Below are 18,522 nucleotides of genomic sequence, written 5' to 3'. Positions count from 1 at the left end.
AAGTCAATACTAATGGATAGATATGTCATTACCACTTGATTTTGCCATTTAGGTTTCAACATGGAATATTTACTGTTTTTCCAGTGGCATTGATACTGTTAGAAATACCATAGCTTCCACATTACACAATGAAAAGAGGAGTTGAACCTGCCAGAGGACATAGTCAGAAATCTTGCTTTTAAATGAGACCAATCAAGCTGTTAAATACTTTTTTTCCATTCTTAAAAATCCTAATTTAATATTTTTGTTGTGTAAAATATTGTGAATTTCAATTAAAAATGACAAGTATCCATCTCTCTCAACTGACTCATTATTCCCAATGACAATCTTTATTATGTAACATTATTGAACAAGCAAACAATTTCTCAATTGAGCCACCACATAAACAGGCATTTCAAATGCAAACACTGTCAGATATAAATCTATCTTTGGGGAGACGCAACAAGAATACAAAAAAAATTGTTTGGAATTACTATGAAGCATTATAAGTACCCTCCCAAAAAATAAAACACTGAAAGAGCAGATAAAACATGCACCTACAAAAAAGAAGAGCAACACGTTACAAGAGCAATAAAAAAGGCAATGCACTGAGAATCCGCAAAGAAAACAGAGGGAGACATTAAGAATTCCCAGAAATTTTTACAAAGGAAAACAAATGCACAGTTTGCTCTTTGAAACATTGGCTTGGAAGGTTGTGTTATTTTTTCCAAAGCTCTTCTTGATATGACACTATATGCAGGTGGAGTTCAGCATGCAACATCCACAACAACAAAAGAAACAAAAAGGGGAAAGAACATACAAACTGAAAAGTGTAAGTGATAAGCAAGTGGTCAAAAATGTACAGCAAAAAAATTCTGTCACCATTTACTCCTCATGCTGTTCCAAACCTGTATGAATTTCTTCTGTGCATCACAAAAGCTTTTTTTTTTTATATATATATAAATCATTTTAAAAAAACAGTAAATCCCAATGTTTTTGTCCACATAGTGAAGGTCAGCGAGGTCCAAAACAACACTTAGAACCTTTTGACTTTGATCATATGGACAAATAAATATTCAAAATGATTTTGTGCTCTGCAGAAGTAAATCACAGGTTTGGAGCGACATGAGGGTGTGTAAATGATTACAGAACTTTTAATTTAGGATGAACTATCCTTTTAATGGAGAAATACATCAACGTGTAAATATGGCAACAACAGTAAAGGACTTTTAAGATCTACAGACTCAAGATGTCTTTACAGTATGGAGCTTAACATTTTGGCACAGGTTTGTCAATTTTATCTTCATGTACACCTTAGCATAGTCAGTCACATTCAAGAAAAATGCTATGAGTATAGAAAACCCAATCTAATGAATCAGTGTATGTCAAGAAAGTGTCTCGATGTCTTTACTAGTCAGAAAGCAACAAACCGGCACAGAATTTACCATTGTTTCCCTCGCTTCATTAATATTTCAGTGTTAATTCTCCCCACCAAAAAAAGGTTCTCTTGTTTGACTGTACAATGATTCACAGAAAGATGGCCGAGACAAATGCAAACAATACTTGTAAAAGAACACCCAATCAAAAATAACAGGCAGACAAATGCATCTGTACATAAACATCTCTGAACAGAAGTGAGAAAGAGAAGATCTCTTCACTAAAACCTGAACTGATCTCTGTCCTGGTAGGCAGGTGGTTTAAAAGACACTGGGGCTTCAAAACCTCCAATCCCCCCTCCTCTGACTACCTGCACCCTGACAGGTTTAACCACTCTTCCAGTCATGGAGAATCCCAGCCAGGGTAGTGCCTCGTGGCCTCTTGTGTTTCCACGCCGGCTCTACTTATCTCCTCCGGTCTCCTGCTCCTTGGCAAGGCCTCGAATGGAAAGGTCGTACACCACCTCCTCGATCTTTTTCACATCGTACTTGAGGCCATCGTAGCGCTTGCGAAGAGGGTCATTTTTTAAGTTGAGCAAGCGAAAGCCAGAGTCAAGTTCATTGATAAAGTTTGAGATCCTAAGCGGACGTCCATAGTCCCCTGAGGTCACGCTGTTCACTGCCAGTCTGGACTAAATAAAGAAAATGCAAAAAGTACATTGTGCTTTTAATTTGTTTTACATCTAGAGCCCTATTCGGACAGGATTAGTTTAACATGGAGAGGTGGGGTAAAGTATTTATTACCAGAGCTTTTTAGTGACCTAGTCCCGTCCAAACGTGCCATCTCAGTTATCATTACAGATATTTTCAGTAAAGATTTATGGCCAAAAAAGGTCTGGAAAAATGACCTCAGGTAATACTAATCCTGTGCGAATACGCATGTAACATTCCATAATTTCCTGTTTAAAAGTAGCTTTCCAAAGTTCTTCCAAGTATGGAGGTGCTTGAAAAAGCGTTATGTTGCGTTTTAGGCAGTGGGACAAGTCAAAGTGGCAAACCTTGAGTGTTTTCTGCTTACCATTCAGATCAAAAAGAAGGTTGAAAGCACTTGTTAGAGGCACAAATCTTCACAAATCTTAGCTTTTGGTAAGCACCCATTACCAACTGAATTAAAATCAGAATTAAATTAATAAATCCTTTAACCGGACCTTACTGTTATATATGGGTTATATAGATATGTTTGCACAAGATATCAGGAAGCAACTTAATACGCAAATGATTACAGGAAGGTGATGGCAGTGCATAAATCAAGTTACCCCTCCCACTTCCTGCTAGTTTTACCGAGATTTCTTATCCCACACAAATTTGCCATTAATATTAGACATCCAGTGTTAAAATTGCATTACTCCATCTTGTCTTGTAAAACTAATCCCATCCAAATAGGGCTTAGGTCACACAAAATCCACTATGATGCCTAAAAATTACTCTGGTGTTATCAGTAGGCTCAGTAACTTGAAAATCAGATCACAAATAAGTTGACTTGCAAATAAAAGATGTTTATTTTGGCATGGATTTTTTTATTTTATTTTTAATACGAGGTGCTTGCTTCGGCAACACATAATACTAAAATCAACATGCAGAGGAAAGTGTTTTAGAAGTGTCGCAATTCATCCGTACCGACAATAATGGTAATATAAAAAAGGTGGCTGCACCTTCTGAGAAACACTTTTGAAAATTTAAATCAACACCAAAACAAACTATTTGGTGAATATAGTCTGTATGGCTATCAGACCAATCCTCCGAGAACCACAACAATCTTGTAATCAATCAGTAATAGAGTGCGCGCACACTCATGAGGAGAGATGGGGGAGCAAGAGGGAGATTTGAAGACTGTAGAAAGAGAGATTGCTGAGAGGCATTACAAAAGAGAAACGTTCAGAGGAATATCACTGGAAAAAGGGTTATGACCAGGCAAGAGCTTCAGGACCCGCTTTAACGTTAGAAAAGCATTAATGGCATGTGACATTCACCTAACACTAAAACTGCTGTAGCACATTACAAAAATTAAACTAAACGAAAATTATTCATTTGTCACTGCACATCACTGTCAAAGTAATCATGCTTTGACCTGATTCACATTCTTAATGTTAACTTAAATGTTTAAATATAGTAACAAATATAATATTATTGATAAAGGTGAGAAGATAGGGTGGTCTGAATCAGTTTGAAAGAGAGAGAGCAACTTACCAGCTCACTAGCCAAAATAAGAACTCCTGCTAGATAGTCTTCCACATCCAAATGAAACCCCTTTTCTCTGTCGACTTCAACTGATTAAGTGTAAAGTAGAATTAATCTTTAATAGTCTCACACTATTATTAAAGATATATAAATAAACATGAATATTACATACTCTCCAGTATTTTTGCCACTTCCTCGCGTGTAACCAAGGACTCGCTCTCCAGGTACACCACAAAAGCTGCAAGGAAGGCAAGTCGTTGAAGAACAAATCTCCAATGTTCATGATACCTAAGGAAAGGTGAGGACATGTCAATCTTTAATATAATTATCAGGACTAGAAATGATCATTCAGTCAAAACAGCACAAGAGGCATCTGCACTAACCGATAGTACTGTTCCGCAGGGAACTTAGTCTTGAGCTCTCCAGTGTGATTTCTCACAGTGCAGAACAGCTCTCTGGCCTTCAAACACTTGCTGGGAACTGGTGGAAGGAATTTAACAGCATTACCAAAAACAGTGTAGATCACAAGACTTCAAGAAATCAAGAATTTGAACTTTTCTTACTGTCTTTGAAACCAGTTGGCTGATGGACACTTTGAAGAACAGTGAGGATCTCTCTCGCCGTCTGCTCCAGAACTTGGACAACTTTTCGTATGTCCTAAAAGAAGAGCATAAAAAGATGAGTCAGCCGAAAGCACATGGCACATATTCATATAGATCAATGGAACTTTCTGTCAAGACTCTGACAGCTTTGCATTTTTTTGATGTCTAAATTACAAGTCACGGACATCCTGATCGGGCATATTATATTATAATACCATAATACATTTCAAACGGATTTTACGCTGCTACAACTACAAAAGTTATTTTCCGATGGAAAAAGCCACTTTATGTAACGATGCAGTTGTTTACCTCTCGAACATCTTGATCTGCACTTAGAAAGCCTTGGATATAGCTAAACATCTCCGTTACAGACATCTTCAAATGTGTTTTCCTTGTGCGCTTTTACTGTGTATTGACTGCTTCAAACATACACTATTTAGATAACGTTAGGATATAACCAGAGACAATGTATTTATTGCCTTGCTCGAGAACCAAAAAGCCTGCAGAAATATAATTCGAGTCATCAGCATGCACATTCACATCCGTCCTTCCTCAGATCGTCGCATTATAATGATGTCATGATCGTCTATCGTTTCTCTTCATGGGAATCTAGACGCCCTCTGCTGGCCTTGCTCAAATCAATCGCTTCTATTTTTTCAAATCAATAAACTTCTGACTTTAAAAAATATGATGATGATGGTGATGGTGATGATGATGTTGATGATGATGAAAAAAATATATATTTTAATTTATACAATGCTTATAAATAAATAGAAAGATTAATTGTATTCATTTTGCATAATTGACATTTTATCAACATATGTATAAACACAGTTATTGGAATGAATTTGTGTGCTTTCATAAGTTTTTAGGGTGCAAATGCAGCCGGTCGACAGCAATTTACAACTGTTATTCTGGAAGAAAATGGAGTCACTTACCGTCAAGTTATGGCTTGCAGAGATTCTGCAGACCTCTACTTTACATTTGCAACGAATAGACACTGTTTGAAGGACACACTTGAGCAGTTTGACAAAATCTGGCACCCTTTGTCTTGATGAAAACCTTGTGGACTAATGCATTTTGTTAATGTAATTTTAACATTTCTTCCTCTTTTCAAATGTAAACAGGTCTGGTATGTTTTATTATTATTTATTTTTAGATAAAGACAATCTTCAAGATTGTAAAATTAGGCTACTAAACATTTTGTCTTTCAATAAAACTTAATTGACAGGGGGAAAAATGTATGGTCAGATTTCAGTCTAATATTTAGCCCTTTTTTTGCCATCTGTTGTGTTTTTTTATTTTTATTTTATTTTTATTTTTTATACACGGATCAACTCGCCAGTCACGTATTTATTATACATGCACGCAGTAATGTTATCTCTAGCACCAGTCACTGTGCTGTCAGTGAGAGTGTGGCTGTATCTCAAAACAAAACCTAGTGAGCTGCCTATCTAAGACAGCATTTCCTAACAAACGTGCTACGCGTTTTAGATGCCCTAGTCTTCTGTGCTGTCCAACTAGGCTCCGCACTAGCTTTTGAGACAGGTCGCGAGAGATACTTCCGGTGAGTGTTGCGTGGCTGTAAACGGCTTTGATTGAGTTCAGCGTTTCAGACGCTCGTCTTACTGCCGCAGAGCCAAATGAACATTTAACGTTACCTCCAGACATGACAGCACTGAAATGATGCAGAATTTAGAAATCACCTCCTCACGAGACATGGATACCATCCACAGGAGAATATTAAAGGAGTGAATAACTGTTACCGTGAGCATTATTTTGTACTGAACCGGATTGTTAGCTTAGCTGGCTAGCAGATTTTCAGTCTCTGCTGCTGCTGGGTGGTGTTGCCCGAGGCCGGACATCAGCGATGGGAATCATTTTTACAAAGTTATGGAGGCTTTTTAACCACCAAGGTACGTCAAGCACTATATTTTAACAATAATTCAAATAATGTTTTATTGAAATATTGACTTGATATGTTTTATTAGCTAGCAAGTGTTTGCTAAACTGCTACTGTACTTTCGCTTTAAAACAGCGACGCTGGTGCTCGACTTAAATGATTATTAACATGTTGTATACATTCTACTACAGGGTAGAAATATTATGTTAACCTCTGTCATTACATTAACACAGTCGGCAAGGCTTCAAGGTTCAGCACTGGCTGTTGACAGATGCTCTGTTGTTAAGGTTCAGCCTCTGTTTGTGGAGGATTGAGCCCTTATATTTTTATTTTTCACTAATAGATAATTGTTGTGTAACGTGTCAAGCACTGTGACAAGCTTATGTAATTCTCATGGAAGATTAAATATTGTTGGAAAATATTTTTGTTCTCATTATACCAGTGCAGTAAGTAAAATATTGATATTATAGCCTATTCCCCTATGACATGTTTGGTTTTTATGAACTTCATCTGGTATTGATAAAACATAACTCGGCAGTGAGGACATATCAATATAAAGTGAATGTGAAACCATATATCAGCACTGATTATAGATGAACCCGCACCAGTAGTGTGAATTCAAAAAGGCAGCACTCTGCTTTTTTTTTTTTTTTTTTTAAAGCCAGGACATTTGTGCCTCTTTCCTCTATGATTGTGCATGCTGGGCATTTTGCAACACTGGTCATCCTGTGTGTCTCTGACGGTGGAGTAATCCTCAAAGCGCTGGAGTTTGTGTCAGCATTACTTGTTATACAACGTCCATGCGAAAGCCAGTGGTCTCTCATTTATTATAAATGGTGTGGGATATCCAATCCATAAAGCATAATCTTGTTTGAAAGACTTGCACATCAGTGAATGAGGGACTGAGCATGTGCAAACGGCAACATAACCCAGTGGAACATTTCTCTTCAGTTCTCACCTTACTCATTAGCCGAAAGGATCATTGTGATATAGGTGAGCCGTGTAACATGAGAGTAAAGATAGTTGACTGCAGGTAGATGCAGTGCCATTAGTCTGTTTTAATTATCTTTGTTTAGATGTAGTAAGTCATTTAAGGGAGCTTACACACTTGTTAAAAGTTTGGGGGATGTACGATTTTTTATTTATTTGAAAGATGTCTTGTATACTGACCAAGGCTGTATTTATTTGAACAAAAATACTGTAAAAACAGTCATGTATTATTTAGTATAATTATCAATGTATTTTAAAATGCCAACACTTAATTTGTGATGGCAAAGCTGAATACTTCACGGTCCTTCAGAAATCATTCTAATATGGATGTTTGTGCTTAAGAAAACATATCTTATTATCAGTGATGTGTCATTAAAATTTGTTGTGGAAACCGCGATAAAAATGTTTTAGGATTCTTTGATAAATAGTCATCTATGTAACATTCTAAATGTTTACTGTCACTTTTGATCAATTTAGTGCACACTTTTAGAATAAAAGTGGGCCTATTTTTTAAAATCTAAATATTAATGACCCCCAAACTTACAAACGCTAATAGCCTTTCACACTATATCCATGTTAAGGGTGTTGTGACTCTGTCTGCATTACACTGAACTGCTTAAATTATTTCAAATCAGATAGAATGCAATAGAATATAAAACTTATTTTTACCCCTATTATTTTTCTCTCTCAGTTGAATGTTCCTTTGTGTGCAGGTTAGTATGCAACCTTTCAGGAACAAACTTTGAGAATGTCTAAGATGTCTGAAATTGTTCACAGTCTTTAGTTAGGCATTTAGAAAGTGGACACTGCTAATGTGAACCTGTACTGATGAACCAGTTAGTTTTGTCTTTTTGTTTTAGTTGTCAACTTTGTACTGTGTTGCCACTATATGTATTACATGCATCAATCATGTACATTTTTATGCCTTGCAACTAAATAACAAAATCTGGGAAATATTGAAAATTGGTGCTGTGACTTCTACAAATAATCGTATGTCCTATTGAAGTTGCCTGTCTGGTTACATAGATTATGATTTGTTGAAATTGCACTTCTTGTGATATTTATATAAGCATTTAAACAACTAGTCTGAAACTTATGTATTGTATTCCACTGGTTTTCAGTTTCCAAAAGGTGTTTTTTTTTGTGTGTGTGTGTGTCAAGATTATATTAAGATTATTTAATGTGGTGTGGTTGTGAACATTAAATGTACTGGAGAAATAAAAACACCTTTTATTGTTGAGAACTTCTCATGTATTTCAGTTCTGAGAGGAAGAGAGATCTTGAACCATGTGACTCCAGCCATCTTTTTATGTCAACACATCTGTACTTTTGAATGTGATACACTTCATGTTTGTCCTATTTAGCAATGATCTTTCCTTTTTCTTTTTGCTGCAAAGGCAATGACTTGGTATTTAGCTATTTTGTATGTTCTTGTGAATACAAGGAATGAAGCAACCATTTAATTGACGTGCTAAAGCACATCTTTACAATACACCAATAGACCTTTGGACCCTCTTTGGCAAATTAAGGATTAGCTGCAGTGACATAATTATATCATCTTTTTTGTCTGGGTAAAAAGGCATTTTCTCAATAGCTTTTACTATTATATGTTAATTATTTTCAAATGAAATGGGCAAATCTGAGAAGAGCAAGACTAAGATCATTTCTACAGAATGCTCTTTTACAAGCTGTCTCAGGTTAAAAGGATTAGTGTCCTCCACAAAGATAATAGTCTATCTTGTTTGCATACTGCATACTTGTGATTCATTTTAGGCACATCTGAATGGTTGTCTGAATGTCCTTGAATACCTCATGCATATTCTGTACATCTTTAATTAGTTTATTTTTCTTTATTCATTTTCTCCTTTAATTGTCTTCAGGTTCCTTTCCATATTTAGGCATCATGTTGGACAATTTTGTCATCATTTGGTTGTATTTTTCTCATGTTAAGGATGCAAAATTCTGGGAATTTTCAAAGTTGGGATAAATGAGAATATATGGGTATTAATGGAATAAACAGGAAATTCACAGAATTGCAGGGTTGTCTATAACAGGGAACAATATAGCTGAAAAAAACATTTTGGTTAAAACAACCATATTTGTTGTATATGATGCTATTTTTAAATACCATTATTTGGTGTAATATAATATTTTAGCTTTAATGTTTAAAGAAAACATTATTTTTCAATTAATGTACATTACTGTAGCTACTAGCTCATCTATGCCCCTTCTTTCTCAAATGTGTAAAAATTCTCTACAAAGCCCCTCATTCCAAAAAGCATAGTGTGCTCTGATTATGGAAAATGTTAAGGATGTTTTGTTTTTTTTGTAAATAAAATAAATAAATAAAAATCAAATAAATAAGTTTAAAAAAAAATCATTTTTAAATGTGCATTAGATTCCATGGCTGTTTATGACCAAACAAAAGTTTATATTTGCTTGCCTTGTATATGATATGGTTTGAATAAATGACCTAAAATTATTCCCCTGCTTAACTTCCCTTGGAAAGTTTCCAGAAATGTTCTGTCTCTTTGCAACCATATGTCAGATTCAACAAATATGAATCATATAGCCAGTCTTCAAATGCTTTCTCACATCCTGCTTTCTGATTTTAATTTCCCTTTTTCTTTAGAATGTTTTTTTTAATCAAAATTGAAAATGCATCAATTATTAGTCTATTAATAATGAGGGTTTTTTTTTCTAGCCACATATGTTTTTTAAGATCAGTTTCACTAAATAGAGAAACTGTTTCTGCTATGTCTATATCTGCTACTATATCTGCTATTATATCAGACCAAAACCCCTGTGTTTTTGTTGTTGTTGTTGTTGTTGTTGTTTTTGTTGTTTTGTGTGTGTGTGTGTGTATAAACAGTGAAAACAAATGTTTGCTCTTTTACATGTGGCAAGCAGTTAAATTAGATTGTGATATTTGCATTAGATGTACATGCATGATAAACTGCAGTATGCAAAGTTCTGTTGCATTGTCTTCTCTTGTGGAAACTATTCAGCCACCTTTACACACACTTACGTTACCACGTCACCTAGTCTCTAATGCAGGTGCAAACACCCATATCCGGAGTCAGTTACAGCTTAAATTGTCATAGGTGTCAGTGTGAAAGTGGGTTACTAATAATAGTGCTGCACAGCATATTCAACATCATATTAAAGTTAATTTTTAAAGTGTGTTTGGGGTTTTATGAAGCAAAATATTCAGTTGACTTATGTTTACAGATTGTACTGCTGTAGGTTAAGTGTACGATAGGCAAAATTAGTTTGATAATGTCAGTGCTCTATGAACTTTATTGGCAAAAAAATTTATAAAAAAAATAAAGGTTTCACAACTAAATAAAATTAAAATTGCTTCATATTATTTGTTGTTTTTATATAATGATGTATGTTTATTATAAACAAAATAAGCATGTTTGGGTCAAATTCCCATTTACTTTGCTCGGTTGAAACTAGGCTGTAAGTTAATGTGAGAACGGTGGAGCAGCACTGGCTCCATTGGTCTCCAGCCTAAAACAAGTTTGAGACAAGCAGCATGGGTTTGGCCATTATTCTTCTCTTAATACCTGCTCAGTTCCTTGCTATTGTTTGTGTATAGGATGACATGTTTCTCAGTGACGCATTCAAATCCGTCATGTGTATGTTTTTTTTATGTGTTAAATATTCTTGCAAATTTGACAGCAATCAAAATCAAAGGCAAATGTCTGCAATGCTGGGTAAAGTGTTTATTAAAATATTTAGGCTAACTGTTTTTCTGTTGTTCCCCCAGAGCACAAAGTCATTATTGTAGGGTTGGACAATGCTGGAAAGACCACCATACTTTATCAGTTGTAAGTATTACACTAGTTTTAAATCAAGCAGTAAATTCTTCATTTTATTAATATATAATATAATATTTTGGCTGTAATTTGTATGATTTCATCATACCATGGCACATATCCTTACCCTATATATGTATGTATTTTACAATATTACCATTTTAACCGACTAAACGTTTGACTTTTTATTACTTTTTTAAAAATAATTGTATTAATATTATACTCTTTAATTAAATTCTTATCTAACTTTATATATGTGTGTGTGTGTGTGTGTGTGTGTGTGTGCGTGTGTGCGTGCGTGTAATGCGGTAATGTTTTTTTTACGGTAATACGTTAAATTGACAGCTGTTATAGTTACAGTTAATATTGCAGTTACCCTAGTAATAAAAATGTATTTTATAATCAATACCCCCCCTCCCCAAACTTTCAATTGTTTTACTTCAATGAAAGGTTAGAATGTTGTAGATTTGTTTGAATGAAAGACCAAAAGGATAAACAAGGCAGCTTTATTTTCGCAGCGACCTTTGCTCATATTTACCAAGGGTGCCAATATTAGTGGAGGGCTCTGTACATGTGTTGTGTGATTACATTATGCAAATTACAGCCTCATTTTTTAGTGTTTTTGTATTTATTGTGTTGTCCTATTTGCTGTTAATTTTGTGCTCATGTCGTTGTTGTAATCTCCAGCTCTATGAATGAGGTGGTGCACACTTCACCCACCATAGGCAGCAATGTGGAAGAGATTGTGGTCAATAATACTCATTTCCTTATGTGGGACATTGGAGGACAGGAATCACTGCGCTCCTCTTGGAACACTTACTACACTAACACAGAGGTAGACACAGAGGCAACTGTAAAGTTATCATGAATCGTTAAGGCAGTGTCACATTAACGTTTTTCTCCTGTGTAGTTTGTGATTGTGGTCGTGGACAGCACAGACAGAGAGAGAATCTCAGTGACCAGAGAGGAGCTCTACAGGATGTTAGCCCATGAGGCGAGTATATGTATGTCAGTATGAGAACTGGTATTGCTTTGGTGTTTATACACACATATTTGATACACAGCCAGGATATTAAAATGTTGAGAATTTTGTAATTTTAGTGGTATCAAAAGTTCTGGTATCATAACATTATTTAATGCAAAGGTAACTATTGTGATATTATCCTGAAATATAATTACCCACAGGGCTCGGAATTAATGCTTGTCTGGGACAAGTGGATTTTTTGAAGGGACAAGTGAAAAATAATTTTACTTGCCAGACGGGCAAGAGCCTGATTAAAACAAAAAATAACTAGCTAGCGAATCACCAAAATGCAAGAATGATTGTGCATTAATTTAGTGTAGGTGGCGATCGATAGTGGTGGATAATAATATATGATTAACTGATGATAACAAGGTCGCGCTGTTGACACTCGTGCAGCCTCTCGAGGAGAAATTACAACGTTTAAGCTGTTTCCTGTATACCATCACGACTGAAAATGACACTGCTTTCATATGACGGTTTCATAAACAATTAATTAACATTCACTTACATTTACATTCACTTAAAGTCATTTACATTTTAGATGCTATATTGAGTGCTTTTGTTCGATTTCAGCTGCGAAAATCGTTCACACACAGCAGAACCGTAACGCAAACGATTCAGTGTTTTAAATGAATCGTTTGAATGAACGACTCAATGACTCACTCATTAAGACGGCCACCTGCTGCCACCTACTGGAGGTTTAGTTTCATGTTTAAACATACTTTCCAACATTTCTTTTTTGTCTATTCAAAACTATAAATCTCAAAACATTATTTAATGCAGTTGTAATTTTTCAGTGTAAATTATTTAATTTTATTGTTAACAGCCCTTATAAGTGTCTTAATTTAATTTAATGTATTGATCAAATTTAACAATATAAAATTAAACCTGAAGCATAGCCTATGTTTAATAAGATTAGGGGGGAAATGCCCTTTATAAAAGGTAAACATATCACACATTTGAAATGATTCAATAAAAAAAAAAAATTCACAAATATGCAGATTTCAATATGTCAAAGCTGATTGAACACTGGTGAGAATATTGCTTCAGAATAAATTATAGTTACAACACACACACAAAATAAAAAAATATCGCACTTTTTTCCGGACAAGCTAATTTTTTACTCGTACAAGTGAATGTACGATTTACTTGTCCGAAGGACAAGCACATGAACATGCTTAATGTCGAGCTCTGACTCATATTGTTGGTCATATAATTACTCATCATTACTCGCATCAAATTTTGGTCATATTGCCCACCACTTAGATATACTGATACTGTCTGGTTTGCTCTTCTGTGTCATGACTTCTTGATTCCACTTCCTCTTTTTTCTTTATTAGGATCTGAAAAAAGCTGGCTTGTTGATTTTCGCCAACAAGCAAGATGTGAAGGGTTGTATGACTGTTGCTGAGATTTCCCAGAGTCTTCAGCTTACCTCCATCAAAGACCATCAGTGGCACATACAGGCCTGCTGTGCCCTCACTGGAGAAGGGTAAGGCCACAAAAAACCTACAGCAAAGTCACATGACAAACATGTACATACAAAGATCCAGTTCAATGTTATGCTTTCCATCAGTAGAGAAAATGAGTCAGGTTTTGTAAAAGTCTGCTTTCTTCAAGTCATTTTGGCTGAATATTGAACTAGAAAAGATAGAAATGATGAATCAGTATTAGGCGTCTAAAAGTTGCACAGACAGCGATTGCTGTCAGACAAATACCAACATGTTCTTAAGGTTTCCAGTACATGCTTGTTTTTAACATTAAGCAAGAATCTTTCATCTTTAGCTGCCTTTCCACTTCACATGACAAAAGGCCCTTTCAGACTGCACGTCGGACCCGCAATATTCCCGGAGCAGTGCCGGGTCGCCTTCTGTGTGAAAGCAACCACGTCCCGGAATTGATTACCGAATTGAACCCGGGTCGGGGACCTAGTAACATTGCGGGATTCGATCCGGTGTCATGACAAATCCTGTCCGCCTATTAAATTGTGTCCGCTGGTAGCGGTTTTAAATGCCTGATCAAAAGTTGTTATACATGTTTCTGGACAAGCAATTGTTTAAAAATAAACTATGAATTCATTGCCATACTAAGTACACACATACACACGCAAAACATTTATTTAAAATATGTAATTGATTGCTATGGGAGCAAAAACATGTTCTGAATTATTTTGACTGATACCAATACAAAATCATGACATACTATGTACCTATAATGTAAATAATAAATCATTTAAAAAAAAAAACAGCAATATACAGAACAGGTGCACAAAATAAATAGATTATACAAGATATGCGTATATATCTTATATAGGCTACTTATATAAAAACTTATAGCTTCAGTTATATACTACTAGTATATGAAACATGATTTGTAAGACATTAAAGACTATTTTAACACAATTTAAACAGCAAAAATCGAAACGCGATTTTGTAAGAATTGTAATCAGGCTCTTAACAGATTACCTATTAAAATTTCTTTCAGCCAATAGAATCACTCTGGGGGTCCTTGCGGACACAATTTCATAGCGGACAGCATTTGTCATGACACTGGGACGACCGCTGTGTGAACAAAAGCCAAAACTAATGCCGCAACGTGTACGTAGTTATCGTGCCACTCCTAGAGCTTGTTTTTTCAATAATACAACCATGCAGTGCCAGAAGAGCTAGTCGGTGTTTTAAATGCAGAGAGTATTCGTATACAAAAGAAACTAAAATTAAACAAGCAGAAATCAGCGCAAACTGGACACAAGTCGAGACCACGGAGCTCCTTACTATCCGCGCTGAACCTGAGATCGCTCGCCATTATACGCCACATCAGGATGTCACGTGTCAACTCGACCCGGGACCGTTACGGGTTGTGTGTGAAAGCGGTATTTCGCTGGCAGTGTGAATGGACCAAATCTAGCAGCCCGGGAACAAATGCCGGGTCGCATTATCTGTGTATTTGCCAGAATTGCAGTGTGAAAGGGGCTAAACTGACAGCGATGTGATAGATGTCATTCATTTGCTATGGAGAGTTGCACAGGATGGGGTGCCGGCCATCTGCAGATGCAGAATTTTCAGATCCGATTTGAGCTTTGGATATGTAAAAAAAAAAAAAAAAAGTTTCTTGTTGCAACTACTTAATATTCAACATGTTGATGACCGGTTATGAATTCCAATCAAATCAGAGTGTGTGAGCAAAGGGAGAATTATTAATACTTTTTTGTTTGACTTTATCAGAAACACTTGATACTTTTAAAAACTTTTATAAGGCATGGTGATTCAAAAAGACACACACCATTCAACATCTGCAGTGGTGTAGGCTGTGAGGAGTATGGCGCATAAAAGTAGTCTTTGAATACAAATCGACCCAAGAGAAAATATTTTTGGAAAGTGAAAAGTGTTTAATAATCAAGTATTTATTGGGTAGAAGTAGGTGTAGGGATAATAATTTTAATAAATATACAAAAATACTGAGGTATAAATAGCATCTGACTTTTATTTGCACTTATTGCAAAAAATGCTACTTTTATATATTTTTAATAGAAGGTATCGCTATTTTTACTTATATATAGAATATCGTCAAAAATGGTGCTATTGTCACTAACTGTGAATACAATACATCACTATTTTCACTTAAATGTAAATAGCATCTATTATTAAGAAAATATGCTGAAATACAGCTGACAAAATATACAGTCTACTCAACTTTACTCCAAAAAATATTGTTCTTTTAATTTAGACAAGAGGTCACACCGTGACATATCAATTTTCTACTGGTCATACGTCTTCACGTGATGTGAATTCCGATCAACAAATTTGAACTTTAGAACGCAGCAATATGCGAAACTTTTCACATGAGCCCAAATGTTATATGCAGTGGAAAGGCGGCTTTTGGGGGCTTTAAACAAACAGCTATGAAAGACACATTTTTCCACATGAATCATAATTAGAATTTTGGTCTTGTAATCTTTATTTTTTGTCATTTTGACTTTTTGTCAATATTATGACTTGAAAAGGTCAATATTATGAGAGAAAAAATATCTGAACATTTTAAATTGCGTCATAATTATGGCAAAAATTTGAAAGTAATTATGATAGTCAAACTTTTAATCATAAAAGTATGAAATAAAAAGTAAGAATTATGACAAAGTAGATCATTTTGACTAAGTATGTCATAATGACTACCTCACAATTGTAATTAATATCATCATTATGATTTACCAAAGGATGATTTTTTCCTTATGTGGCAGTAATGTGCTTTCATATACAACCCATGCCGGCCAATGCAGAATTTCACAAAATGTATCAGTAAAACAAATTCAAATTGTACTTTTCTTTAGCCCTGTTTCTACTGCTTTGCGGATGCATACAGATTCCTGGATTTACAGAAAATAATGTTTCAAATGTGTTGATCCAGGAATTCTGTAGATTTCTTAATGAAATGTTAAAGCAGCCATTAACTTTAACTGAAAAGACTAAAATGCACCTCAATTTATGGCCGAGGTCATTAGTTCAGAGGCCTTTCTCTGAATAATAGGCAGAAAGCATAAATGTCTCTCTTTGTCTGCTTTAGAGAAAGAAAGAAAATGGGAGCTTTGTTAACTGCCAGAGAATGAATGTCTCTTTCCTGTCCGCAGGCTCTGCCAGGGTCTAGAATGGATGATGTCACGGCTGCGAGTAAGATGACCTCTGACCTCGGATAGCAGTGTGCTCTCTCTATCTTTTCTGCCGGGCGTGGAGGCCGGTTGTCGCTCACTGTGAAGGTGGCTCGGCGACGTCACCCGAACTCATTCGATTAATTTATTACAGATTATTGAGAACTGTGAACAAACAATCTGTAACTAACTCACTAAAATAAGTCAGGACTTGTGAGCGTGCACTGTGGGGTGCATAAACCCAGTGTTTTTCTGCACAGATGGCCATTGAAAAATAATAGGATGGCACATACCTTGGACTAAGAGATCCCTGCCTGGAGTGGTCTCGCTGCTTTACCCATCTACCTGACATGGTGTTACCCAGTGTGTGCAGTCCAGTATTTTCATTAACCTTGTGCCTGCGCCTGACTCTCTGTCTCCTCTGGGCTGAGGAAACGCATTACCATACAACGGGAGACTGCACTCATGTAAAATACAACTAAATAAAGTGTTTTTATCTGTCATGACAGATGTTTCACACTTTATTTCTCAACAGATTTTCTTCTTATCCCTCACCGATTGACCAAAATTCCAAAACTCAGCAATTATTTTTAGCTCTTTTACCACCTTTAGGGGGCATGGTTTGAAAGGACAGGGTCTCAGTTTAAAAATGAATTCAGTTAGCTTGCTTTTTTATTCTGGACAAAAGCTGACATGTTTAAGGAGGATCTGGTTAGTTCTGTATTTTAATACCTATCACAGAAATTAAAGATACAATTATCGCATAATTTGGACTTCAGTGTAGCTTTATTTTGTAATGATTTATTTTAATTAATATAACATTATTAATTTGAACAGATTGTTAAACATTTTAATGGGAGTTTCTTTTATAAACATTTTGATGTGAATTTGTTTTGCAATTAAATTTGGTGTCACTGGTGGCAAACACACTCTGCGCTTTAAAGGGATACTCTACCGCTTTTTCATATTAAACTGTTATTCCCTTAAATAAGACGAGTGCGTGCACTTAATCTCTCTGACGCGCGGTGACATTCTGATAGCATTTACCTTAGCCCACTAAGCTCAGTTCATTCACTATGGTATCAAACAGAGATCAAGTTAGAAGCCACCAAACACCTCCATGTTTCCCTATTTAAATACAGTTACACGAATAGCTGAACGACCAAGTATGGTGACACAAAATAAAACGTGGCGCTTTGAGAGTACTTCGACTCTGCGCAGTAAAAAGTCGCACCTGAAAAATCCTCCCTCACATCTCCCCCTCCACCCTATTGACAGAAATGAAAGAGTGCTATTCCGCCATACATTAAAGTTATCATTTTAAACCCGCTTAGAAAAGCGCCACCTTTTATTTCACCGAAATATGCAGAATGCTAAGAATAAATGGCATCATATTTAAAAGTATATACAGTATATCTGTTTCTTGTTAGAAATCTTAACTTATTTACTTTGTCTTTTCTTTTTGGATTTTCTCTCGCCATAAGATGACCTTGCATAGAACTTCAGTGCCTCATAATGATTATTATTTTTTGTATCTATCTGAAGCAGGACAACACTGTTGATGGGGTTGTTAGTACTCAAAACCTGTTGATGTTTCATTGTAGTTACTTCTATTTAAAGTTTCATTTCATGAGTCATGATGGTAAACAGCTTTTCTCTGACACCGTATCTGCATCTGTGTACTGCAGTGTTTTTAAAATGCTTTTTCCCCAGAGTGAGAGTCATTCAAAGTGTTTTAATACCAATCCTCAGCTGTTCAGACCCCCTTATTAGTTACACATTTTTCCAGTGTCTAAGATTTATGACACTCAATGAGTCATATCACTGGATTGAAGTATTGTGCATACTGCATAATCTTATTCAATAGATGAAATTATTGCTTTTTCCACCCTGTTAGTATGTACTGATTAGTCCAATCTTTATTAATTTTAAATAATTTAAAGT

General features: G+C 35.6%; 2 protein-coding genes across 2 annotated transcripts; one reads left to right on the top strand and one right to left on the bottom strand.

Moving 5' to 3' along the window:
• Positions 1 to 954: 954 nt before the first annotated feature.
• Positions 955 to 4,752, bottom strand: tsn (translin). The gene is made up of 6 exons (XM_067443742.1): positions 4,505 to 4,752; positions 4,157 to 4,250; positions 3,977 to 4,073; positions 3,766 to 3,881; positions 3,603 to 3,682; positions 955 to 2,047 (listed from the first exon to the last, which is right to left on the bottom strand). Exons 1-6 carry the CDS (start codon positions 4,568 to 4,570, stop codon positions 1,817 to 1,819), a joined length of 684 nt encoding a protein of 227 aa, XP_067299843.1. The 5' UTR covers positions 4,571 to 4,752; the 3' UTR covers positions 955 to 1,816.
• An 863-nt stretch (positions 4,753 to 5,615) lies between these two features.
• arl5a (ADP-ribosylation factor-like 5A) lies at positions 5,616 to 17,084 on the top strand. Its single transcript, XM_067443741.1, has 6 exons — positions 5,616 to 6,111; positions 10,864 to 10,924; positions 11,600 to 11,747; positions 11,823 to 11,906; positions 13,277 to 13,428; positions 16,561 to 17,084. The coding sequence occupies exons 1-6, from the start codon at positions 6,066 to 6,068 to the stop codon at positions 16,607 to 16,609; spliced, it is 540 nt and encodes a 179-aa protein (XP_067299842.1). The 5' UTR covers positions 5,616 to 6,065; the 3' UTR covers positions 16,610 to 17,084.
• Positions 17,085 to 18,522: the final 1,438 nt, after the last annotated feature.

Source organism: Pseudorasbora parva, chromosome 5, assembly GCF_024679245.1.
Source record: "Pseudorasbora parva isolate DD20220531a chromosome 5, ASM2467924v1, whole genome shotgun sequence".
Taxonomy (NCBI): Eukaryota; Metazoa; Chordata; class Actinopteri; order Cypriniformes; family Gobionidae; genus Pseudorasbora; species Pseudorasbora parva.
The sequence above is the reverse complement of the archived record's forward strand: the minus strand, read 5'-3'. Positions and strand labels throughout refer to the sequence as shown.